Genomic DNA, 23,167 nt, shown 5'->3' with positions numbered 1-23,167 from the left:
TATCAAGTGAAAATATTTGGTTAACACACAAATTTATCTAACTGTAACTTAAGTTATATAAGACTTGGGGACTTTTAGAATTTTAAAATTTATTTTTAATACTTCTTAAAAAATAATCTATACTATTTGATTTAGGAATACACCCTAAGAATTAACTTGTTTACCTTTTATTTGCTTGCAAGAAGGAATGTTAACGCAAAAAGTAACGATCTTTGTTTTCAAGATGAAGTCTGGCATTTTAAGTTGTGACAAGCCTGTCCTCCACACGTGCCATTCGGAACCCCCAGCAGATACCCACTCAGCCATGCAATCGCAGTCCTCCGCCAGGGCACGTCTACTGCCCTTTCAGGAAGACATCCCTGTGTATTCCCAACACCTAAAAAAAGACTTAGAGGTGCCTCTTTTTACGCTCTCATAGCCACTCACTAGAAGGAGTCCCTTGTATTTGAATCCGCTATTTCTTTGTTTGTTCTCACAGTGTATGCACTTCGAGGTTCAGGGACAAGGTCTTATTCAACTTAGTAACTGCAGCATTTGCTCTAGTGTCAGGCTCAAAGGTGCTCCACGTGTTTCTGGAGCTGGTGCAGTGTTCCTGAAGGAGAGGGCCAGGACCTGCATGGCTGCAGTGACAGATGATGTCCAGAAGAGGACAGGCAAGGGCTGTTGAGCTGGAAGAGATCAAAGGCTTCTCTAGAAGTCCCATCCCTGAGAGCAGCCATTCAATAGGCAAAACCCAAAAGCTAGATTACAGGTGGCTCAGAGATGGTCAAGTAATCCAAGGAGCCATGGTTGACTATCACCTCCCACAGGAGGGCGCTAGATTTCAAGCAATCTGAGGAGTGCCTAATTTGGGTCTGATGCTTTGTAACTTGCTGTTAACTATCCATATTTTACAACCAGGGAAACTGGGGAGTAGAGGTTAAATAACACGTAAGACACAGAACCAAGATCTGAGCCCAGGTCCACTTACCTTCAAAGCCCACATAGTGCCAATGTTCCAGAAGCAGAAATAAGTGGAGTTAGAGAAGCCAGAAACCTTCCTTGTGATCTCAGCTCCATTTCTGGTCCTTCAGAGACCTCTTCCCCATTCCTTAACTAGGGTCAAGTCTCTTTCCTGGTTAGTTTCTCTCATAGTTCTTTTGGTCCACCTGTAAAATCCCTTGTTACAGGGATTTTTACATACATTTGTATGATAATTGATTTTCCCACTATACCAGGAGCAGGAAAACTACAGCCTGAGGAGTTCTCTGACCCACAAACTCTGCAAATGGCCCAGAATTCATAACATCATCAATGACCACTATCTTCCCTACTTTTTGAGCCTTCTAACCTTGGAGCCACCAGAGAAAGCCAAATATGCTTACTAATCACATAGGATGTCCTGCTCCTAGTTAGCTATCCCCAGGCTCCCCATGCCAACAACCTCCAATCAGAGCATAGCTGACACCTTCCCTTTTCTTTCACAGTAAACCTTTCCCATCCCCTGCCTGCCTTTGGATCTCTGCCCAAAGCAAGTGATGGTGACTCGCACTCCCTTGCTGTACCAGGCTTTATGCCTCAGCTTGTTTGCATGTAGTTGGTCTTTATTTCCACACTACAGTTCTCTACTTTCCATATAGTTATCAATAAGACCATCCTCAAAATATGTAAAAAAAAAAAAAAAAAAAGGGGGGGGATATGGTAAGTTACTCAGTGGGCTTAGCTTTTCAATATCGTCTATTTAAATCTGTTCCAACATAAAAGATTCCATCAGGTTTCAGACAAAAAGGGAGGACTCGCTCATGTGAAAAAAAGTGCAATTGACACTTTGAAGTGATTTAGCTCTTAAAATTCTGCTTGATCTACAGTTGCTGGGGATGGCCTGACTTACCAAAGACAATTTTGCCAAGTGACCAGGGCCCACCAGGGACCTGCTATGCACTTACACATGATAACTATCACCAGGCTTGAGTGGCACCACAAAAACAGCTTTTTGGCTTATAAGAAAGTTTATCCACAAGCGTCTTCATTGGTCACGGAAACATTATTTCTTTTGTCAAGCAATACCCTCAGAACATTGGTTTCACCAAATACTTCAATCCTATCACTTTCTATCTCATTTCACTTTCTACAACTCACCTTTAAAATTGTTTATCTAATGGTGACATTCATTAAAATGAAAACTCAATAACCTTACTAGGTGATATTTTCATTTCACCACTCTCTCCTACACTCCATTCTCCTCCCTTTCCCCAGTCCTTTCTGCTGCCACCAGCCCGCCTTCCCCAGGGATTCCACCCCTGGCTTCTCTGGGTTGTACCTGTGCAAGAATTGACCTCCTCTTCCCACCACAGCCAGAATCTGGACAGAGTTCTGTGACCCCCATGTCTCACATGACATATCTTCTGTTTACGAAGATAAGGAAGTGTATAAAAGGATTTAAAAAGACTTCTTTGGAAAATGTTTAAAATAAGCTTCAAAAAATCAGAAAAATTAAGATTCGGTTATTTAGAAAACTCATGTAGGTGGAAGGGAGATTTGTCCAACACTGTTGCATTACCACGTTTGACCCCACAAATGAGAAGCAATATTTAGGTGAATGTGACATAAATTGGGGATGGATTATTAGGGATAATTATGTTATTTGGTTAGTTTTTAAATGCCTGTTTGATATTACTGGTTACAGTAAAATAACAAGAAGTTCTTTGTAACTCAAAACTTTTGAGATGTTACTTACTATGGAGGTCTATTTCTGATTCCTGTTCCATAAGAAAATGCAGCTCTTCAAGATTCCCTTGTAGCCAAATGCTGATACGCTCAATGTTTTCATCTCTTTCCTTTAGCTTCTCTATCAGGTTTTTTATTTCTTGCAAAATCTCATCACCACTGTTTACCAGTTCCTTTAAAAAATAATATTTTGGGGTGTGTGAATATAAATTCCAGATAAATAAAAACATTCTGAGTGAATCATATCCAAGACAGAAATATTTATGCAAAATTGATATTATTCATGCAAAATAAATGTCCACAGCACATTTCACAAAGTTCTGTAGAAGATCTCAGAAAAATGGATTAGCAAATGAGAATTTAATGGAATGCTCACTGAACTCTAACTTTGAATTGGGTAGGATGGTGGCGGTGGCGTTGAGGGCATAAGAAGCCAGCTCACCTTCAGAGCCGCATGGAACTGCACAGCATATTCAGCATGGCTTACAGCTGAAGAGAAAAAACTTTGGAACCAAGCTGGATCTGAGGTTTAAATCCCCATAAGTTCATTAACTGTTTGGTCTTGGGCAAAGTTACTTAAACTCTGAACCTCAGTAGCTTCATCTGAAAAAGGTTAAAGGCTGAGAGCCAGGATCATATGTAAACTTTAAATACTCCAAGTGGCAAAGCCAGGATTTAAACTCCAGCCTGTCAGACTTTATAGTACGGAGCGGTGGAGAAGGAGCAGGGCTGGTAAAACATGGAGGACAGATGGACTTCAGATCTGACAACTTTGTCCTAAAATAGTATGTGTTCAGTTTGTGTTTGCAGGTGGGGGTGAGATGTCATTCTCTTTAAGCAAATTGGTAGAGTAGGAAGACAGTCTCCCAAAGGGTTAAGATTTCATAGTGACATTTGACACCGCTAAAAATAAGACAGCAGTTGCAAATGGAGTCACTGAGGCTAAGCCTCACATCACCAAACAGAATTGATTTAATTAGTTTTGGCGCTCTTAGAAATGGAATTTTACACCAGTCAGTCAGGAATCACCTAATCAGCACTAGTTAGGTCATCTGCCTAATAATCCCTGCCATCCCCTAAAGGAACGTAATCTTGCAATAACCAACCTGCTTTTTGTACTTAGTATAACTTCCGGGTTCCTGCTCCCTTCTGCCTATAAAAGTCCTCTGTTTTGTATAGCTCTTCAGAACATCTTTTAATCTGCTAGCTTGGATGCTGCCTGATTCATGAATCATTGAATAAAGCCAATAAGATATTTAAAATTTACTCAGTTGAACTTTGGTTTTTTAATAATACAAAGCACACGTGTTAAGATATGATGGTTGTACTAACACTGTCACTCCCCCTCAATCCTGACCTCCTACCTTAATGCAGGCACACGTGTACACACACACACGCTTATTAGGTAGGTGAATATTTTTAGGAATATTATATTTATGGAGGCAAAATAAAAAAAGCTCACCTTAACTGTAGTCTGAAATTCAGCCCACAAATCCAAATACTGTGCTAAAATAAAGATTTTTAAAATGCAAAGGTTACAGAAATAATGTGAAAATTTTTACGAAAGTAATGCTATTTGTTTTTCAAAAGTTGTGTTTATCTAAAACTTTCTACTTCAAAATGACAGAATAACTGGATCAGACTTGCCCTTCCACTGTAAACAAGGAGGAAATATATTAAATATTTTTTTATTATTTTTTTTTTTTAGTAGGCTTCATGCCCAATATGGGGCTTGAACTCACATCCCTGAGATCAAGAGTCACATGCTCTTCCGACTGAGCCAAGCAGGCACCCCAAATACATCTGTTTTAATATCCAGTTTGCAGGTACTGGAGAACAGGCAGCACAGAATGGGATACCTGAAGGAAGGGTGACAAATGAGGCAAACCTTATGATCACTCGGCTTTCTGCAGGGGGCAATTTCCAGACCCAAGTGCAAGCAGAACAAGGCAGGTTTGCAGACAGACACAAAAATCTGTACAAAGATTAGCAAATTGAATCCAGCAATATATAAAAACAATAATAGCTTTTGAACAAGCAGGTTTTATCTCAGCAGATTGGTTTAACATTCAAAAATGAATTGGTGCAATTTACCATCCTAACAGCATAAAAGAGAAACCCCACAGGCACTGCACATCTTCATGACCAACAGCCTCCAATAAGTACCTCGGATGCCCAAGCCCGGGTGCCCCTGCTTGGCACCACTCTGCAGGTGTGGTCACGCATCATTCCTAGGGAAATTAAGTGCATCTGTGCAACTACACTGGGTTTGCATCTGGTTTCCTCCACACTTGCCCCATGAACCTTTTCCCTTTGCTGATTTTACTCCGTATCCTTCAGTGTAATGGACACTAAGCATAACAACTTGAGCCTGGTAAATCCTAGCTGATCAGTGAGCCTAAGGATGGTCTTGAGGACCCCTAATACAGCACCTAAAAGCTGCAAAATCTTGCTAAGAAAAATAAGTTCTAAATAAATGGAGAAGTATACTGTGTTCTTGGATTGGAAGACTTAATTTTGTTAAGATGTCAATTCTCCTCAAATTGATTTACAGATTCAACACAAACCCAATTAAGATCCCAGCAGGTATGCAATTATAGATTAATAAGCTGACTTTAAAACTTATATGAAAATCAAGGGACCTATAATAGCCAAAATCATTCTAAGGGAGAAGCACAATCGTGGAGAACTTACGCTACCTGATTTCCAGGCTGAACGTGAAACTACAGTAATCAGGACAGTGTGGTATTTGTATAAAGTCAGAATAAGGAACAGACTTATAAAATTGATTTTTGAAAAAGTTCGGGTAGTACAATGCTAAAAAGATAGGCTTTTCAAAAATGATGCTAGAACAACTGGATATACATAAGAGAAAACATGAAATTCAACTCTTCACACCGTACAAAAACGTGAGCTTGAAATGAATTGGAGAACTAGACACAAAAGCTAAAACTAAAAACTTATAAAGAAAACAGAAAATCTTTGAGAACTTGGCTTAGGCAAAAACGTCTTAGGACACAAAAAGTACTACCCTTAAAAGATGAAATCAATAAAGTGACTTTTCCACAGGAAAAACTTTTGCTCTTTTCAAGACAATATTAAGAAAATGAGAAGTCAAGCCTCATACTGAAAAAGGACTCATTTCCAGAATACGCGAAGATTTTAACTCAACAACACAAACAACACAAAGTAATGAGCCAAAGATTCGGACAGAAATGTGGCAGACTGTATTTTCCAGAGATGGCCCCACGATATACTCCATCCCACATGCTCTTCCCACAACGTGATGCCGACAGCCCTCCCATTAGCGGTGGCATCCATGTCGCCTCCCCTTGGACCTGGGATGTTAGCTTTTGGCACACAGCAGGCCAAGCAACTACATGGAGACTCTGGCTGTGAGCCAACAGCAACACCAGTCACACTGAGTGAGTGGATGTGTCTTCAGATGACTCCAGTCCTCAGCTGCTGAGTTACTTACCCCCAGCCACCAAGTTGCCCCAGCTGATATCATGTGGAGCAGACATGAGTGGTATCCACCAGGCTCCGACCAAATGACCAGTTTAGGAGCAAAGGAAATGATCTGTAATATTTGTTATGCTGCAATAGATAATTGGTTCAAGACACTTCACAAAGGATGAGATACAAGCAGCCAAAAAGCACATGAAAAAATACTCAGCAGCATCAGTTATCAGAGAAATGCAAATAAAAATCACAATGAAATACCATTATAAAATGGGTTAAATGTTAACAATTTTAAGTATTTTGACAATTTTAAATGTTGGTGAGGATGTGGAGTATCCCATTGCTAGTAGGATGAGGAATTTGCACGCCTACTCTGGCAAACTGTTTTGGCTGTTTCTTATAAAGTTAAACATACACTAACCATACACCCCAGCAATTCCACTCCTCAGTATTTACCCAAGAGAAATGAAAACAAATATTCACAAAAATACATGTAAGCATATAGTAACCAAAAACTGGAAACAATCCAAATGTCCTTCAAATGGTGAATGGATAAACAAAATACAGTATAGCTACATAATGGGATACTACTATACAGCTATAAAAAGCAGCAAAGCAATGGCACATACAACAACATGAATGGATCTAAAAAAAAGTTTCCTGAGTGCAAGAATCCGGGTACAAAAGTGTGAGTATTCCATCATTCCATTTGTATCTAATCCTTAGTGACAGAAAGCAGATCAGGGGCACCTGGGTAGCTCAGCTGGTTAAGCTTCGACTCTTGGTTTTGGCTCAGGTCATGATGTCAGGGTGTGAGATTGAGCCCCTACATCAGGCTCCATTCTCAGCATGGAGTCTGCTTGAGATTCTTTCCCCCTTCCTCTCCTTCCCTCTCTGCTCCTCCCCCTGCTCTTGTGCTCTCTCTCACTCTCAATCTCTCTAAAATAAAAAAATAAAATCTTAGAAAGAAAGCAGATCAATGGTTTCCAGGCACTGGAGGTAGAGTGGGAAACCAACTACCAAGGGACATAAGAGAATTTTTCAGGGATAAAATGTTCTCTATCTTGCTTGAAGTGACAGTGGTTACAGTGGTATGTACATTTATCAAAACTCGTTGAACTTTAGATGGGTTCATTTTATTGTATGCAAGTCAGTAAAATGTATTTAAATAAACAAAAAAATTATTTTTTATATGTTCAGATCACCCCTAACACATTACTTACTCTGATGAGCCGTCAGTTGACAAGACAGGTCACTTGACATGGACTTGAGGTCTTTTCCTCCTTTTCTGTATTGCTCTATCTTGTTCTTCATGTATGCAATATACTGGAAATGAAAGACATGTGATTGCTTTAAGCAGTTTAGTTACTGTAAATTAATTATCCATGCAGTCATTTGGCACACATCTATTGATTCTTCTCCATGCCACTGACTGTTCTCAGAACAAGGGTTATAGTGGTGACCAGAGCCCTTGTCAAGCCTACATTCTGGTGAGGGAGATAAAGGATCCAGCTTCCCAGTAAACATTTAAGCATCCAAATAAACATGGCATTCTGAATATAATTTGCCACAAAAAGAAATTAAAAGGTATTCTGCCTAAATGCATTGTGCCCACAAACAAAAAAGTGTTCTGTATGCAAAATGTGTGTGCAGGAAATGTACCAAGGCAGCCGTGCTTCCAGACTGGAGGAGATCGTGTAAGACTTCAGAGAGAGGATTTCTCAAGTCTGGAGACCCCCCAGAATTGCTCACTCCATTCAGATGTGTCACTGGGCTGGGTGATGGTGGTAGTAATGGTTTGGTAAGTATTAAAGTCGTCGCTTTCTTTTCTGACCACCCAATGCTCAGGCAATGCTAAACTCTAAAGTCTCTGGGAACTCTGAAAGCATGGGCTTTGGATATAAACATGGCACTGGCTCAGTTTCAAGAGGGAAATAGTCAAATACTACAAATCACTGATACAAAAAAAAATCTTAGAAATCACATCTAGTACCACAGGAGACACAGAACTGTTTATAAGCAGGTTATAGGGTCTACTCATGGGGCCTTGATCTTGTGTCAGCCTGCATGGCTTCTTGACTGGTTTTGTAGTAAACCAGAGTAAAAACCCCTGTAGGCCAAGTCAAAGTCGTCATTCCTGCCCCTCTTTGAATGTGGACCACAGTTTGTAAGACTTGCCTAGTTCGGCTGGTTTCCCATAACTCTCAAATGTGTAAACATATTGAATTCTAATTTATCCATTTATTTTCTCATTTCCTCAGCTAGGTGATGAGCTTCCTAAGAACTTGGGGTGGTGTCTTATTGATCTCTCTATTCACTGAGCCTTCCCCAAGGACTCAGTGGGTTGCTTAAAATGTCTGCTGAGAGAAGCAATGTAACCAGCAGAACAGAGTAGGGAGTGAATAAGATAACAGCATAGCATCATTCAGGACCTAGTAGATGGACAATAAATTAGAAAACAGAACTTTTAGAAGTAATTTTTCACACAGTCATCCATTTGCTTATCCATTACCAAAGTAGCAAAAAAAAATTCCAAGTATTTTAATAAATAATCTATGTCATCTTGATAGGAAGACAATCTTGTGGAATATTTCCATGGGCAAAAGAAATGCCTTATAAGACTGTTTCAAGGACTAGAAGAATGAAGATGTATTGCACATGTGCAGGTTAGTGATGCTGGTACCTGGGCTCTGGAGCACATTTACCTTTTCAAAGTACATTAGTACCTCTTATGCCATATTAACTCTGCCAAAAGCACATAATACTGGTGGATAACTGCTGCCATTTACCTGATGAAAAAGAGTACCCAGACAGGTAAAAGATTTTTCCCTTACTTAGAGTCTTACTGCCATTGGACTGTTTTTATTTTTCTAGCTATTAAAAATTATTAAAAATGTAGAGTCTCGGTTTCCTCATCTATAAAAGGGACATAATATATTATCCACATTAATGGGTTATTGTGAGCATAACGTGGGACTGAATCCCTTTTCCATGTGAGCCATTGTGCAAAACACTTGGGATACATGGATATAGATCCTCACCTTGAGGTCATTGTGGTTTACTGAAAAAAATGATACAATCAATACAAAACTGACAGACAACCTAGTTTTTAAATGGGCAAAACACTTGAACAGGTACTTCACAAAGAGGTATACAAAATGGCCACCAACATATAAATAGATGCTTCATCGATCAGCAGGAAAATGCAAACTAAAACCACAAAGGATACCACTACACACTCTCCAGAATGGTTAAGTGGAAAAAAAAAAATAACCAAAGTTTGGTGAGAATGTGGAACCAGTGGTGTTCTCACATACCCAGCTGGGAGTGGTGATTTCTGCAACTTCTTTGGGAGATGGCACTGTGCATGAGAGTGGATGGTCCACATCCCTATGGCTCTGCGATTCCACTTGAGGGGTATACCCAACAGAAATATGTACATATGTTCCTGAAAACACATGTACTAGAATGTTCATAGCAACTATATTTGTAATAGCCCCAGCTAGAAATTCTCTAAACCCCCAGCAAGAGAGTATATAAATTGTAGTATAGTTATACACTTGAATACTATATATGGCACTAAGGTCAAACAAACCATAACTGCATTCAGTATAATAAAGATGTACCTTGCAAACAAAATATTAAGCAAGAGTGCATATTGTATCATTCCATACATATAATGTTCAGAAACAGACAAAACTAGTCTTTGGTCTTAGAAGCCAATATACTGTTACTTTACCTTGTGAGGAGGTTAGTGACAGGAAAGGACATAGAAGATATCTGGATACTGTTAATGCTTTGTTTCTTGATCTGGGTGGTGGTTGCCCATGTGTATTCATTACGTGTTTCACTTATGATTTGTGCACTGTTTCATATATAGTCTTTATTTCAAAAGTTTTAAGAGATATAATCTCCTTTTCTCTTGTAACTATTATAGGTCTAGGCAATTAACCAAAACTATCATGCAAAGTGAAGTGCCCTTGAACTTACTTTTCTTAATTTTTCATTTTCCAGGAGCAAAACATCTACTTTTAAGTCATGCACATAGATTTCATTTTCTAAGTTCTTTAGAGTTTCAAAATGATTTTTAATCTTACGGCTTTCTTGATCTCGTAAGTATTTGAGTTCTTGCTTCACTTTTTCCTGCTCAAACATAAAACCCACAATTATCTCAGAGTTAAATAAACAGGGCACCAGTGTATTAGATTGCCTGAACCACATTCAGAGAGGGGTTATAATTAATTCCTGAATCATCAGCAGAGGCTATGTATATCTTCCCTTAGAAAAACTTGATATTTAAAACTCCAGAGTTGATTCGATTCTGGGAAGATGGTGTAGTAAGAGGATCCTGAGCTCATCTCAAGCCATGGACACACTGAACTAACAGCCATATCTGTGCAACTATCTTTGAAAGTGACTCAAAGACTAGCAGAACCAACTTTCATAGAGAGGGGGCCACACTGAAAAGGGTAGGAGTGGCAGAGACATGGTTGGGAACCCAAACCCCAGCAAAACCAACCACAACAGGAGAGATACCACAAGAAGCCAGAAGATCAGACCTCATGCCAGGCACCCCAGGCATGAGGGACCCACACTGGAAAGACAAGTCTCCATAACATTTAACTTTGAAAACCAGTGGGGCTTAAATTCATGAGTCTTTACAATCAACAGGGCTTAACTCTGGTACTTTAAAAATCAGTAGGCTTAACTCTGGGAGAGCTGGAGTGCTAGAGGACAGTAGGAAACCGGGTCTCCACCCTTCAGGAGCCACCATAACAAACAATCCTGCTGAGACACAGCATAGAAGCAGCTGTTTGAAAGCACCTGGGGTATACAGGAAGATTTATTTACTAATCTCAGAACATATGTTGGAGGGTCAGGGATCTTTAGGAGACCATTATAGAACAAAAGTGGTGGTGGGTGCCATTTCTCTTCCTCCCTGCTTACCCCCAACCTTGTTCGCCAGACACTTGCAGGAAGCAGCATGAATGCTCTCCACCTATCTTGTTGACTAGAGCCCTGCCCCTGTATTCCCCTGCAGACAGGCCCAATCCAACCTGCCATAACTCCGAAGACATCCCTCCAAAGTGACTCCTGCCCTGGGGAGACAGGAAGATATCCACAAAACATGCCAGTGTACCCACAGTCCCAGCAGCTGAACCTTATGGCTGGCAGCACAGTGAGAGTGCCCTGCTGATCAGTGAGCTGGCAGCCCCAGCAGACTGACTGGGGGCAGGCATCTGATCTGAGTGCAAGCCCCGCCCACCAATGAAGCCTCTCAGGGGACAAGGAAAGGAGAGTGACCTACGGCTCTGTGCAATGACAGCCCCAGCAGATGGGCTGCGAGGGGGCATCTGGTTTGAATGCTGACATCACCTAACTACAAGCCCTCAGCAGCCCCAGTCTGTCCCTTTAACAGCACAGAGACCAAACCCTGCCTGGTGCACATAAAACAGGCAAAGAGGGCCATTGCAATGGACTTGACTATAGGGAAACGTGGTTCAGCCACAACAGTGGGGCGAACACAACCCACAAAGGTTAGATGCCATTGAAGTGCCCAGCTCTGGTGAACAGGGAGCACTGCACCATTGGGTACCACAGGACCTTTTCTTCATAAGGCCACTACTTACTTTCAAGATCAGGAGATGTAGCTGACTTTTATAATACATAGAAAAACAACAACAACAGAGTTAGACAAAATGAGGAGGCAGAGGAATAAGTGCCAAATGAAAAAAACAGGGATAAAACCACAGCAAAAGAGCCAAATGAAACAGAGATAAGCAATATCCCTGAAAAACAACTCAAATTAATGGTCATAAGGTTACTCACCAGACTTGAGAAATGAGTGGAGGATCTCAGACCTTCAATAAGGAGATACAAAATATAAAACAGAACCAGAGATGAAGAACTCAATAACTGCAATGAAAAGCCCACTAGAGGAAATCAAGAGCAGATTAGAGGAGGCAGAAGAACAGATCAGTGATCTGGATGTATTGGATGTATTGGAAAGCAACCAAGCTGAAAAGCAAACAAAAAATATAATAGAAAATGAGAAGAGGTTAAGGGCACTCAGTGATGTCATCAAGCATAATAACATATGCATTGTAAGGATTCCAGAAGAGAGAGAGAAGGAGGCAGAAAATTTATTTGAAAAAAATAATAGCTGAAAACTTCCCTAATCTGAGAAAGGAAAGAGACATCCAGATCCAGGAGGCAGAGAGAGCACCCAACAAAATTAATGCCAGGAGGTCCACACATAGTAATTAAAATGGCATAACATAGTGATAAAGAGAGAATTTTAAAAGGAGTAAAAGAAAACAGTATATACAAGGGAAATCCCATAAACCTATCAGCTGATTTTTCAGTAGAAACTTTACAGGCCAGAAGAGAGTGGCATAACATAGTCAAAGTGCTGAAAGAAAAAAGAACCTGCAACCAAAAATACTCTACTCAGCAAAGCTGTTACTCAGAATTGAAGGAGAGAGAGAGTTTCCCAAAGTTAAAAGAATTCATGACCACTAAACCTGCCTTATAAGAAATGTTAAAGGGATTTCTTTAAGTGGGAAAAAATGGCATAATCAGGAGTAAGAAAACTATGAAAGGAAAAAAATTTCACAAGTAAATTCAAACGTATAGTAAAAGTATATTAATCACTTATAAAACCAGTATGGAGGTAACGCACAAAAGGAGTAAAATCAATTATATCTATAAAAATCAGCCCAAGGATACACAATTTTTCTTTAAATGTAAAGTATGACATCATATACATAAAATGTGAGCGGGGTTAGTAAAAACTTAGTGCTTTTAGGGGCACCTGGGTGGCTCTGTCAGTTAAGCATTGACTCTTGATTTCAGAGCTCAGGTCATGATCTCAGGGCTGTGGGATTGAGCCCCAAGTTGGGCTCCATGCTGGGCATGGAGTCTGCTTGAGATTCTCTCTCTCCCTCTTCTTCTAACCCTCCTCCCCCCTTAAAAAATAAAAATAAATGGTGCTGGGAAAACTGCACACCTACATGCAAAAGAATGAAACTGGACTATTTTACTACCTTATACACAGAAATAAACTCAAAATGGATTAAAGTCCTAAATGTGAGACTGGAAACCATAAAATTCTTAATGAAAACATAGGCAGTAATTTCTTTGACATCAGCCATAAAAATATTTTCCTAGATATATCTCCTTGAGCAAGGGAAACAAAAGCAACAATAAACTACTGGGACTACATCAAAATAAAAAGTTTTGCACAGTGATGGAAACCATTAACAAAACAAAAGGCAACCTACTGAATGGGAGAAGATATTTGCAAATGATATATCTGATAAAGTGTTAATATAAAAAAATATATAAAGAACTTATACAACTCAACACCAAAAAACCCAAACAATCCAGTTAAAAAATGCACAGAGGACAGGAAAAGATATTTTTCCAAAGAAGACATACAGATGACCAACACACACATGAAAAAATCCTCAACATCACTCATCATCAGGGAAATGCAAATCAAAACCACAATGAGAGATGGCAGAATAGGAGAATCCTAAGCACACTTTGTCCCACAGATACACATAGATAGCACCCATATCAGGGCAAATAACCCAGTAAACAACCTGAAAACTGGCAGAACACACTCTCCACAGCTAAATGTAGAGAAGAGGCCACATTGAAAAGGATAGCAAGGGCAGAGACATGGTCAGGAGCCAAACTGATCCATAGGAGGGAGGGACTATAGGCATAGAGAGGGGAAAGGAAAAGACCCCTCACCAGGCACCCCAGACATGGGGGGGCCCGCATTGGGAAGATGAATCCCCACAACATTGGCTTTAAAAACCAGATGGGCTTAACTTTGTGAGTTCTTACAGTTAGTGGGGCTTAACACCTAGAACTTTAAAAATCAGTGGGATGGGTGGAGAGCAATAGAAAACTTGAGTTCCCACCCTTAAAGATAAATCACAACAAACAGCTCCACTGAGATGCAGCATGGAAGTGGCAGTTTGAAAAATGCCTGGGGTACACAGGAAGGAGATTTATTTACCAATCTCAGAGCATGTACTGGAGGGGCAGGGATCTTTGGGAGACTTCTCCAAGAACAAAGGGATTGGCAGGCACCATTTCCCTTCCCAGACCCCCATACTAGATACATAGACACCTTCAGGAACCAGTGCAGCCTGAACACTCCTGCCTAGCTTGCTAACAGCATGCCCTGCCCTTATGCTGTTCCTCACATCCCCCCCCCCCCAATCTGGTAAGGCAGTTTTCTAACGTGGCTCCAGGTCCCTCCCACAGCAGACCAGCAGTGACCTTGCTGGCACCTCATGCCCCACCTCTGCATTCTTCTACAGACCTGCCCTTGGCAGTTCTCCAGGCCACAGGTCCCCTCCTGCAGCAGACCAGCACACAATTTTCTAACAACATGCCCTCACCCGTATTCTCTTGTAGACCCACCCTTAGCAGGAGTGCATCCAAAGCAGTGCCCCAAGCCTGGCAATGTGCAAGCATCCCTGACTGAGGCCAGCACCATTCCAAAGTGACTCCTGTCCCAGGGAGAGGGGAAGATAACCATACACATTTGTCTGATTTAGACCCCAGCAGTGGGCTGGGGGCAGACATCTGGTCTGACTGCAGGCCCCACCCACCAATGAAAGCTTCTCAAGAGGACAACACTGCAAAGCACCTTACAGTTCAGTGCTACCACAGCTCTGGCAAATGCCTAGTCTGACTCAGCTCAAGCCCAAGGTGACCCCAGACTGGTTCACTAACAGCACAGGGACAAAGTCCTGCCCACAATAGTCAGAGAGAACCATTGCAGACAGCTGGACTGAAGGCAAACATGGTTCCACCACAGAAGTAGGGTGCATGCAACACACATAGAAGACCGCTTGAGGCACCAATTTCTGGTGAACAGGGAACACTGCACTGCAGGGCATTACAGGACGTCTTCTTCATAAGGCCACCACTTTCAAGAGCAGGAGACACAGTTGATATTCCTGACACATGGGAACAGACACAGAGAGTTAGTGAAAATGAGGAGACAGAAGAATATGTCCCAAACGAAAGAATAGGATAAAATCACAGCAAGAGAGACAAATGAAATGGAAATAAGTAATAGGTATGATAATATAAAGTAATGGTCATAAAGATACTCACTGGACTTGAGAAAAGAGTGGAGGACCTCAGTGAGACTCTCAACAAAGAGATAGAAAACATAAAAGAGAATCAATTAGAGATGAAGGACTCAATAACTGGAATAAAAAATACACTAGAGGGAATAAACAGTAAACTAGAGAAAGCAGAAGAATGTATCAGTGACCTGGAGGATAAAGTAATAGAAAACAAGCTGAGCAGGAGAGAGGAAAAAAGACTAATAAAAATGAAAATAAATTAAGGGAACTCAACAATATCATCAAGTGTTATAACTTTCACATTATAGGGATCCCAGGAGAAGGGAGAGAAAAGGGGGCAGAAAATTTATTTGAAGACAGAATAGCTGAAAACATCCCTAATCTGGGGAAGGAAATAGACATCCAGATTTAGGATGCACAGAGAACCCCCAACAAAATCAACCCACGGAGGTCCACACCAAGATATGTGGTAATTAAAATGGCAAAATGTAGTGATAAAGAGAGGATTCTTAAAGCAGCAAGAGAAAAGAAAGTTACATACAAGGAAAACCCCATGAGCCTATCAGATGATTTTTTTCAGCAGAAACATCACAGACAGATGGGAGTGTCATGATATATTTAAAGTCTAAAAGGAAAAAATCCTGCACCCAAGAATACTTTATTCAGCAAGGCTATCATTCAGAATAGGAGAGATAGTTTCCCAGACAATCAAAAGTTAAAGGAGGTCATGACCACTACATCAGCCTTACAAGAAATGTTAAGGGGGGTTCTTTTTTTTTTTTTTTAAGATTTTATTTATTTGCGAGAGAGACAATGAGAGAGAGCATGAGAGGGAGGAGGGTCAGAAGGAGAAGCAGACTCCCTGCTGAGCAGGGAACCCGACGCGGAACTCGATCCCGGGACTCTAGGATCATGACCTGAGCCGAAGGCAGTTGCTTAACCAACTGAGCCACCCAGGCGCCCAAGGGGGATTCTTTGAGTGGAAAGGAAAGACCATAAGCAGTACTAGGAAAGTAGGAAGCATAAAAGTATATCTATAAAAATCAGTCAAGGGATTCACAAAGTACAAGAATGTGAAATATGATACCATATCCCTAAAATGTTGGGGGTGGGAGAGAGTAAAAATTCAGTGCTTTTAGCATAGGTTCAAACTTAAGTGACCATCAATATAAACTTCTATATGTATAAGAAGTTATATAAATCTAATGGAAACCACAAATAAAAAACCAGTAATAGATATGCAAAAAATAAAGAGAAAGGAATCTGAGTATGTCACTAAAAAAGCCAGCAAAATGTGAAAGAAGCAAGCAGGAGGAAAAAAAGAACAGAGAAGAACTACTAAAACAACAATACAACAAGTAACAAAATGGCACTAAGTATATACCTATCAGTAATTACTTTGAATGTAAATGGACTAAACACTCCAAACAAAAGACATATGGTAATGGAATGGATTAAAAAAAACAAGACCCATCTATATGCTACCTACAAGAGACTCATTTCAGTCCTAAAGACACATGCAGATTGAAAGTGAAGGGATGGAAAAGCATTTACCATGCAAATGGAAGTGAAAATAAAGTCAGGATAGTAATATTTATATCAGACAAAATACACTTTAAAATACTGTAATAAGAGAAAAAGAATCATAAAGGGAATCATAATCATAAAGGGAACAATCCAACATGAAGATATTTGTAAATATTTATGCCCCCAACATGGGAGCACCCAAATACATAGCAAACAACATCAAAAAAGAAACCATAGTAATACAATAATAATAGGAGACTTTAACACCCCACTTACATCAATGGATAGATCATCCATACAGAAAATCAACTAGGAAACAGTGGTTTTGAAGGACATATTGGACCAAATGGATTTAACAGATATATTCAGAATATTCCATCCTGAAACAGTGGAATACATATTCTTTTCAAGTACACATGGAACATTCTCCAGAATAGATCACATATTAGGCCACAAAACAAATCTCAGCAAACTCAAAAAGACAAATCATACCATGCATCCTTTCCAACCACAATGCTCTGAAACTAGAAATCAACCACAAGAAAAATCTGGAAAGAACATATATATGTAACTTAAATATGCTACTAAACAATGAATGGGTCAACTAAGAAATCAAAGAGGAAATAAAAAAATACATGGAGACAAATGAAAATGAAAACATAACAGTCCAAAATCTTTGGGGGTGCAATAAAAGCTGTTCTGAGAGGGAAGTTTATAGCAACACAGGCCTACCCCAAGAAGATTGAAAAATCTCAAATAAACAACCTAACCTTATACCTAAAGGAGCTAGAAAAAAAGAACAAAGCCCAAAGCCAGTAGAATGAAGGAAATAATAAAGATTAGAGCAGAAATAAATGAAATAAAAATTAAGAAAAAAAAACAATAAAACAGATGGATAAAGTCGGGAGCTGGTTCTTTGAAAATGTAAACAAAATTGATAAACCGTTAGCCAGACTTATCATAAAAGAGAGAGAGAGAGAGAACTCAAACAAAATCAGAAATGAGAGAGGAGAAATCACAACCAACACCACAGAAAACAAAACAGAAAAGGATTGTAAAATAATATCATGAAAAATTATATGCCAACAAATTAGACAACATAGAAGAAATGGAAACATTCCTAGAAACATATCCCCCAAAACTAAATCAGGAAGAAATAGAAAATTTGAACAGACTGATTACCAGCAATGAAATTGAATCAGCAATCATAAAACTCCCAACAAACAAAAGTCCAGGATGAGATGGCTTTGCAGGTATATTCTACCAAACATTTAAAGAAGAGTTCATACCTATTCTTCTCAAACTATTCCAAAAAAATAGAAGATGAAGGAAAGCCTCCCAATTCATTCTATGAAGCCAGCATTACCCTGATACCACAACCATGTAAAGACACTACAAAAAAGGGAAATTACAGGCCAATATCTCTGATGAACACAGATGCAAAAATCCTCAACAAAATACTAGCAAACTGGACCCAACAGTACATTAAAAAAATTATTCATCCGGATTCAAGTGGGATATTCCTTGGATGCAAGTATGGTTGAATATTTGCAAATCAATCAACATAATACATCATGTCAACAAAGGAATGGAGACAAACCATATGATCATTTCAATAGATGCAGAAAAAGCATTTGACAAAGTATGACATTTTTCATGATAAAAACCCTCAACAGAGTAGGTTTAGAGTGACCATACCTCAACATAATAAAGGTCTTATATGAAAACCCCACAGCTAACAGCATACTCAATGGTGAAAAACTGATAGCTTTCTCCCTAAGATCAGGAAAAAGACAAGAACGTCCACTCTCACAAGATCCCCCCCCCCAACATAGTACTGGAAGTCTGAGCCACAGCAATTAGACAAGAAAAAGAAATAAAAGGTATCCAGATTGGTAAGTAAAAATTTCATTGTTTGCAGATGACATGATACTCTATATAGAAAACCCTGAAGACTCCACCAGAAAACCACTAGAACTGATAAATGGATTCATTAAGTTAGCAGGATACAAAATCAATATATAGAAACCTGTTGCATTTCTATACACCAATAATGAAGTAGCAGAAAGAGAAATTAATGAAACAGTCCCACTTACAATTGCACCAAAAATAATAAAATACCTAGGAGTAAGCTTAACAAAGGAGGTGAAAGACTTGTACTCTGACTATAAAACATTGATGAAAGAAATAGAAGATGACACAAACAAATGGAAAGATAACCCATACTCACAGACTGGGAGAACAAATATTGTTTAAACATTCATACCACCCAAAGCAATCTACGGATTTAATGCAATCCTTATCAAAATACTAATAGTATTTCTCATAGAACTAGAACAAATAATACTAAAATTTGTATGGAACATCACAAGACCCTGAATAGCCAAAGCAAGCTTAAAAAGAACAAAACTGGAGGTATTACAATCCCAGACTTCATGATATTCTACAAAGCCATAGTAATGAAAACAGTATGGTACTGGCACAAAAACAGACATATAAACCAATGGTACAGAATAGAGAACCCAGAAATAAGCCCACAATTATATGGTCAATTAATCTTCAACCAAGGAGGCAAGAATATGCAATAAAGACAGTCTCTTCAACAAACAGTGATGGGAAAAGTGTACATCTACATGCAAAAGAATGAAGCTAAACCACCTTCTTACACCATACACAGAAATAAACTCAAAATGGATTAAAGACCTAAATGGGGAACCTGATACCATAAAAATTCTGAAAGAGATCACAGGTAGTAATTTCTCTGACATCAGCCATAGCAACATTTTTCTAGGTATGTCTCCTGAGGGAAGGGAAACAAAAGCAAAAATAAACTATTGGGACTACATCAAAACAAAAAGCTTCTGCACAGCAAAGGAAGCAATCAACAAAACTAAAAAACAACCTGATGAAGGGGAGAAGATATTTGCAAATGACATATCTGACATACACTTTTAGTATCCAAAAATATAAAGAACTTATACAACTCAACACTAAAAAACCAAGTAGTCCAATTTAAAAATGAGCAAAAGACATGAACAGACATTTCTCCAAAGAAGACATTCAGATGGCCAACGGACACATGAAAAGATGCTCAACATCACCCATCAGCAGGACAATGCAAACCAAAATCACAATGAGATATCACCTCACACCTGTCAGAATGGCTAAACAAAAAACTCAAGAAACAACAAGTGTTGGTGAGAATGTGGAGAAAAAGGAACCCTTGGGCACTTTTGGTGGGAATGCAAATTGGTACAGCCACTGTGGAAAACAGTATGGAGTTTCCTTGAAAAATTAAAAATAAAAATACCCTACAATCCAGGAATCGTACTACCTGGGTATTTACCCAAATAATATGAAAAGCTAATTTAAAGGGATATATCGACCCCTTGGTTTATTGTAGCATTATTTACAATAGCCAAGATATGGAAGCAACCTAAGTGTCCATGGATAAATGAATGGATAAAGGAGATGTGGTATATATATATACAGAATGGAATATTCCTCAGTCAAAAAAACAAATGAGATCTTGCCATTTGCAATAACATGGATGGACCTCGAGTGTATAATGCTTAGTGAAATAAGTCAGCCAGGGAAAGACAAATACCATATTGATTTCACTCTTACATGGCATTTAGAAACAAAACAAACAGAAAAAAGTACACAAACAAAAAAACAGACTCTTAAATACAGAGAACAAACTGGTGGTTGCCAGAGGGGTGGTGGGTGCCAGGATGGGTATAGTAAGTAAAGAGGATTAAGAGTACACTTATTGTGATGAGCACTGCGTACTGTATAGCATTGTTGAAAGATCATATTGTACACCTGAAATTAATATAACACTATATGTTAATTATACCTGAATAAAAAATAAAACTCCAAAGCTGATTTATGGAAATTTTTTCATAAACTCTGGGAAGCAAGTTAAGACAAGTTGTTGAAACAATTTCATAAAATAGAATATATTTGATATATGAACAACTGTATGGCAAAAATGGGGGAGAAAGAAGTGGACTTTATTGAGCCTTTTTCAGGGAAAATTTCATATTTCTTGAGGAGAAAAGAATATTACTTTATGGATTTTTCAGAATTTTCTACTGAATTCTGTATTTGGTTCTTAGTCATTATACTGTTATAAATCACATAATCTTTAGTCATTGTATAATCATCATTAGCAGAATCTTACTAAGAAAATACAATTGCATATATAATATACTTACTAGTACTCTTCCCCTTCATCTTTCTCTATATCCACAACATGTTAAAAGTTACTTTTGATATCAGTGCATCTCAAAAAATAGAATGTTTCTATTTTTAACTGGCCAACTCTACACACATATGTTTATCATTAACTACTGATTATACATTTTAAAAAGGTAGTAAACGTCTCTTTACCTTCTCTCATTTCATATAGACCACTCCCTCCCCACCTCTGCAACCTCTGTGCACTTATCCTGGTCTTCACAGGAAATTACAGAATAACAGATCTGAAAAGAACCTTAGAAAGCATCTTCCAATCTCTAACTTAAATAAGAAAACTGAGCCCCCCCCAATGATTTTCCCATGATTACATGTTAGTTGCGTCTAGAGTCTCTATGTTTACATACATACATACACACACACACAATTACAGTTTGTATATATCAGTATTCTAATAAATGAAAGAAGGAATGCATTGACTCTTTACCGTGTTGCTAAAATATCTCGAAAAGTCTTTTGCCATTTGAGAAATGTAATCATTTAGTAAATTCTGCTCCTGCTTTTGTGCTATAAGAGAAAAAATAAATACCCACAATGTTTAGCTTTAAAAAATGAAAATAAGGCATGTGCCTAATTTTAAAAGTCATATACTATTATAAGGCTTATAACAAAAAACAGACGTCAGGTGCTTTCCAATGTAGTACCCACCCTTATGTTTGACTCCTCTGAATTAACCATTTTTAAGCTCATTTTGACTTTTTCTTTCATTTTTTTAATAAATGCTTATATGGCTATTTCTTGATTTGTCATTTTAAGACATTTTCTACTTTCTTCCTAATATAGAAGAGAACATAGAATGCTTACTCCCATTCCCATGTCCCCCTCCCACACTTACAACCTACCTCTATGTTTCCCCCTTCTAACCTCCCCATAAATTCATGTTTTTTAAAATGAATTTTAACTATTTAGATTATGACAATGTAAATATTATTCACAGATGAGACAAATGGTGTTGTATAATTATACCTCCTCTCTGGTATAATTTTTTGTTTTTCTAGGAGTTAAAAATAGCCTCACTTTTTTTTACTTGCTTAGTTTTCCATGTACACATTAATTCATTAAAATCTGTAATAGAATTGTAAAATCTTCCAAATATTACTTCTCATGCGGTCAAACACCTTAGGTGATCTATCAGCTCCATTCACCTTCCCTTCCCCACTGCTTTCTGTGTTTGTTTTTCTTTAGGCCTCCTGCACAGCTGAACACCTGGGACTTTCCTTTGCATCCCCCTTATGCTGGACTCCGGTTTCCTGAATTTCACATCGTCCTCTTTTTCTTGATTTATTCCCTCTTTGCTGAAGCAAGTTTTGTACTAACTTCTTGAGACAGAGTAAATGAAACATTTTGAGGTCTTATATATCTGAATGCAGCTCTATTCTATATTTGTACTTGACTAATAGTTTGGATGGGCAGCTAATGTTGGAAAGTATTTTCTCTCAGAATTTTGAAGGCAATGTCTTCTAACGTTTAGTATAATATTACAGTTAAGAAGTCTAAAACCATTCTGATTACTAATATTTTGTGTAAGATCTGCTTTTTCTCTCTAGAAGCCTTTGGGATATTTTTTTTCCTCCTGAAATTCCAAAGTGATGTACTTAGTGTCTTTTCTTTCAAAAATTGCACTGGGGATTTGATGGGCCTTTTCAAATAGAAAAATCATATTCTCCAATTCTGAGAAATATTTTTGTATTATTTCTTGGATAACTTTATCCTTTGCATTTTTTTCTATCTTCTTTTTTCTGGCCTTCCTGTTAGTCAACATCTCAGAATAGTCTTCTAATTTTCTTACTCTTTTATCCTGTTCCTCACCTCCTTATTTTTTGTTCTATTTTTGGAGAGATTTCCTCAACTTTTCTTAGAATCCTCCTATGGAATTTTAAAATTTTGGTTGTTATATTTTTCATTTCTAAGAACTCTTTCTTGTTTTCTGTTCTTTCTTTAAGCATCTTGTTCTTTTTTCATAAATGCAGTATCTTTTTCCTCTACAAATATAACTCTTATATCCTCCATAACATATAGAATGTATACTTTGTATAATATGTAGAAACTATAAATACACATTATATATAATATAGAGAGAATATATATTCTCT

At 38.5% G+C, this 23,167-nt stretch overlaps 1 protein-coding gene across 1 annotated transcript in view; it reads right to left on the bottom strand.

Annotated features, from left to right (window-relative positions):
- The window catches only part of CCDC175 (coiled-coil domain containing 175), a 57,184-nt gene that overhangs the window by 1,888 nt on the left and 32,129 nt on the right, over window positions 1–23,167 (bottom strand). The window contains exons 13-18 of the mRNA XM_081829758.1: window positions 21,502–21,581; window positions 10,159–10,311; window positions 7,392–7,494; window positions 4,470–4,565; window positions 4,169–4,212; window positions 2,717–2,879 (exon numbers count right to left, since the gene is read on the bottom strand). Coding sequence (XP_081685884.1) covers window positions 2,717–2,879; window positions 4,169–4,212; window positions 4,470–4,565; window positions 7,392–7,494; window positions 10,159–10,311; window positions 21,502–21,581 — 639 coding nt within the window. The remainder of the gene's footprint in view (window positions 1–2,716; window positions 2,880–4,168; window positions 4,213–4,469; window positions 4,566–7,391; window positions 7,495–10,158; window positions 10,312–21,501; window positions 21,582–23,167) is intronic.

This window comes from Leptonychotes weddellii, chromosome 9 (assembly GCF_054177405.1).
Source record: "Leptonychotes weddellii isolate Sample4059 chromosome 9, ASM5417740v2, whole genome shotgun sequence".
Lineage (NCBI taxonomy): Eukaryota > Metazoa > Chordata > Mammalia > Carnivora > Phocidae > Leptonychotes > Leptonychotes weddellii.
Note: the sequence above shows the minus strand (reverse complement) of the source record. Positions and strands in the feature narration are given on the sequence as shown.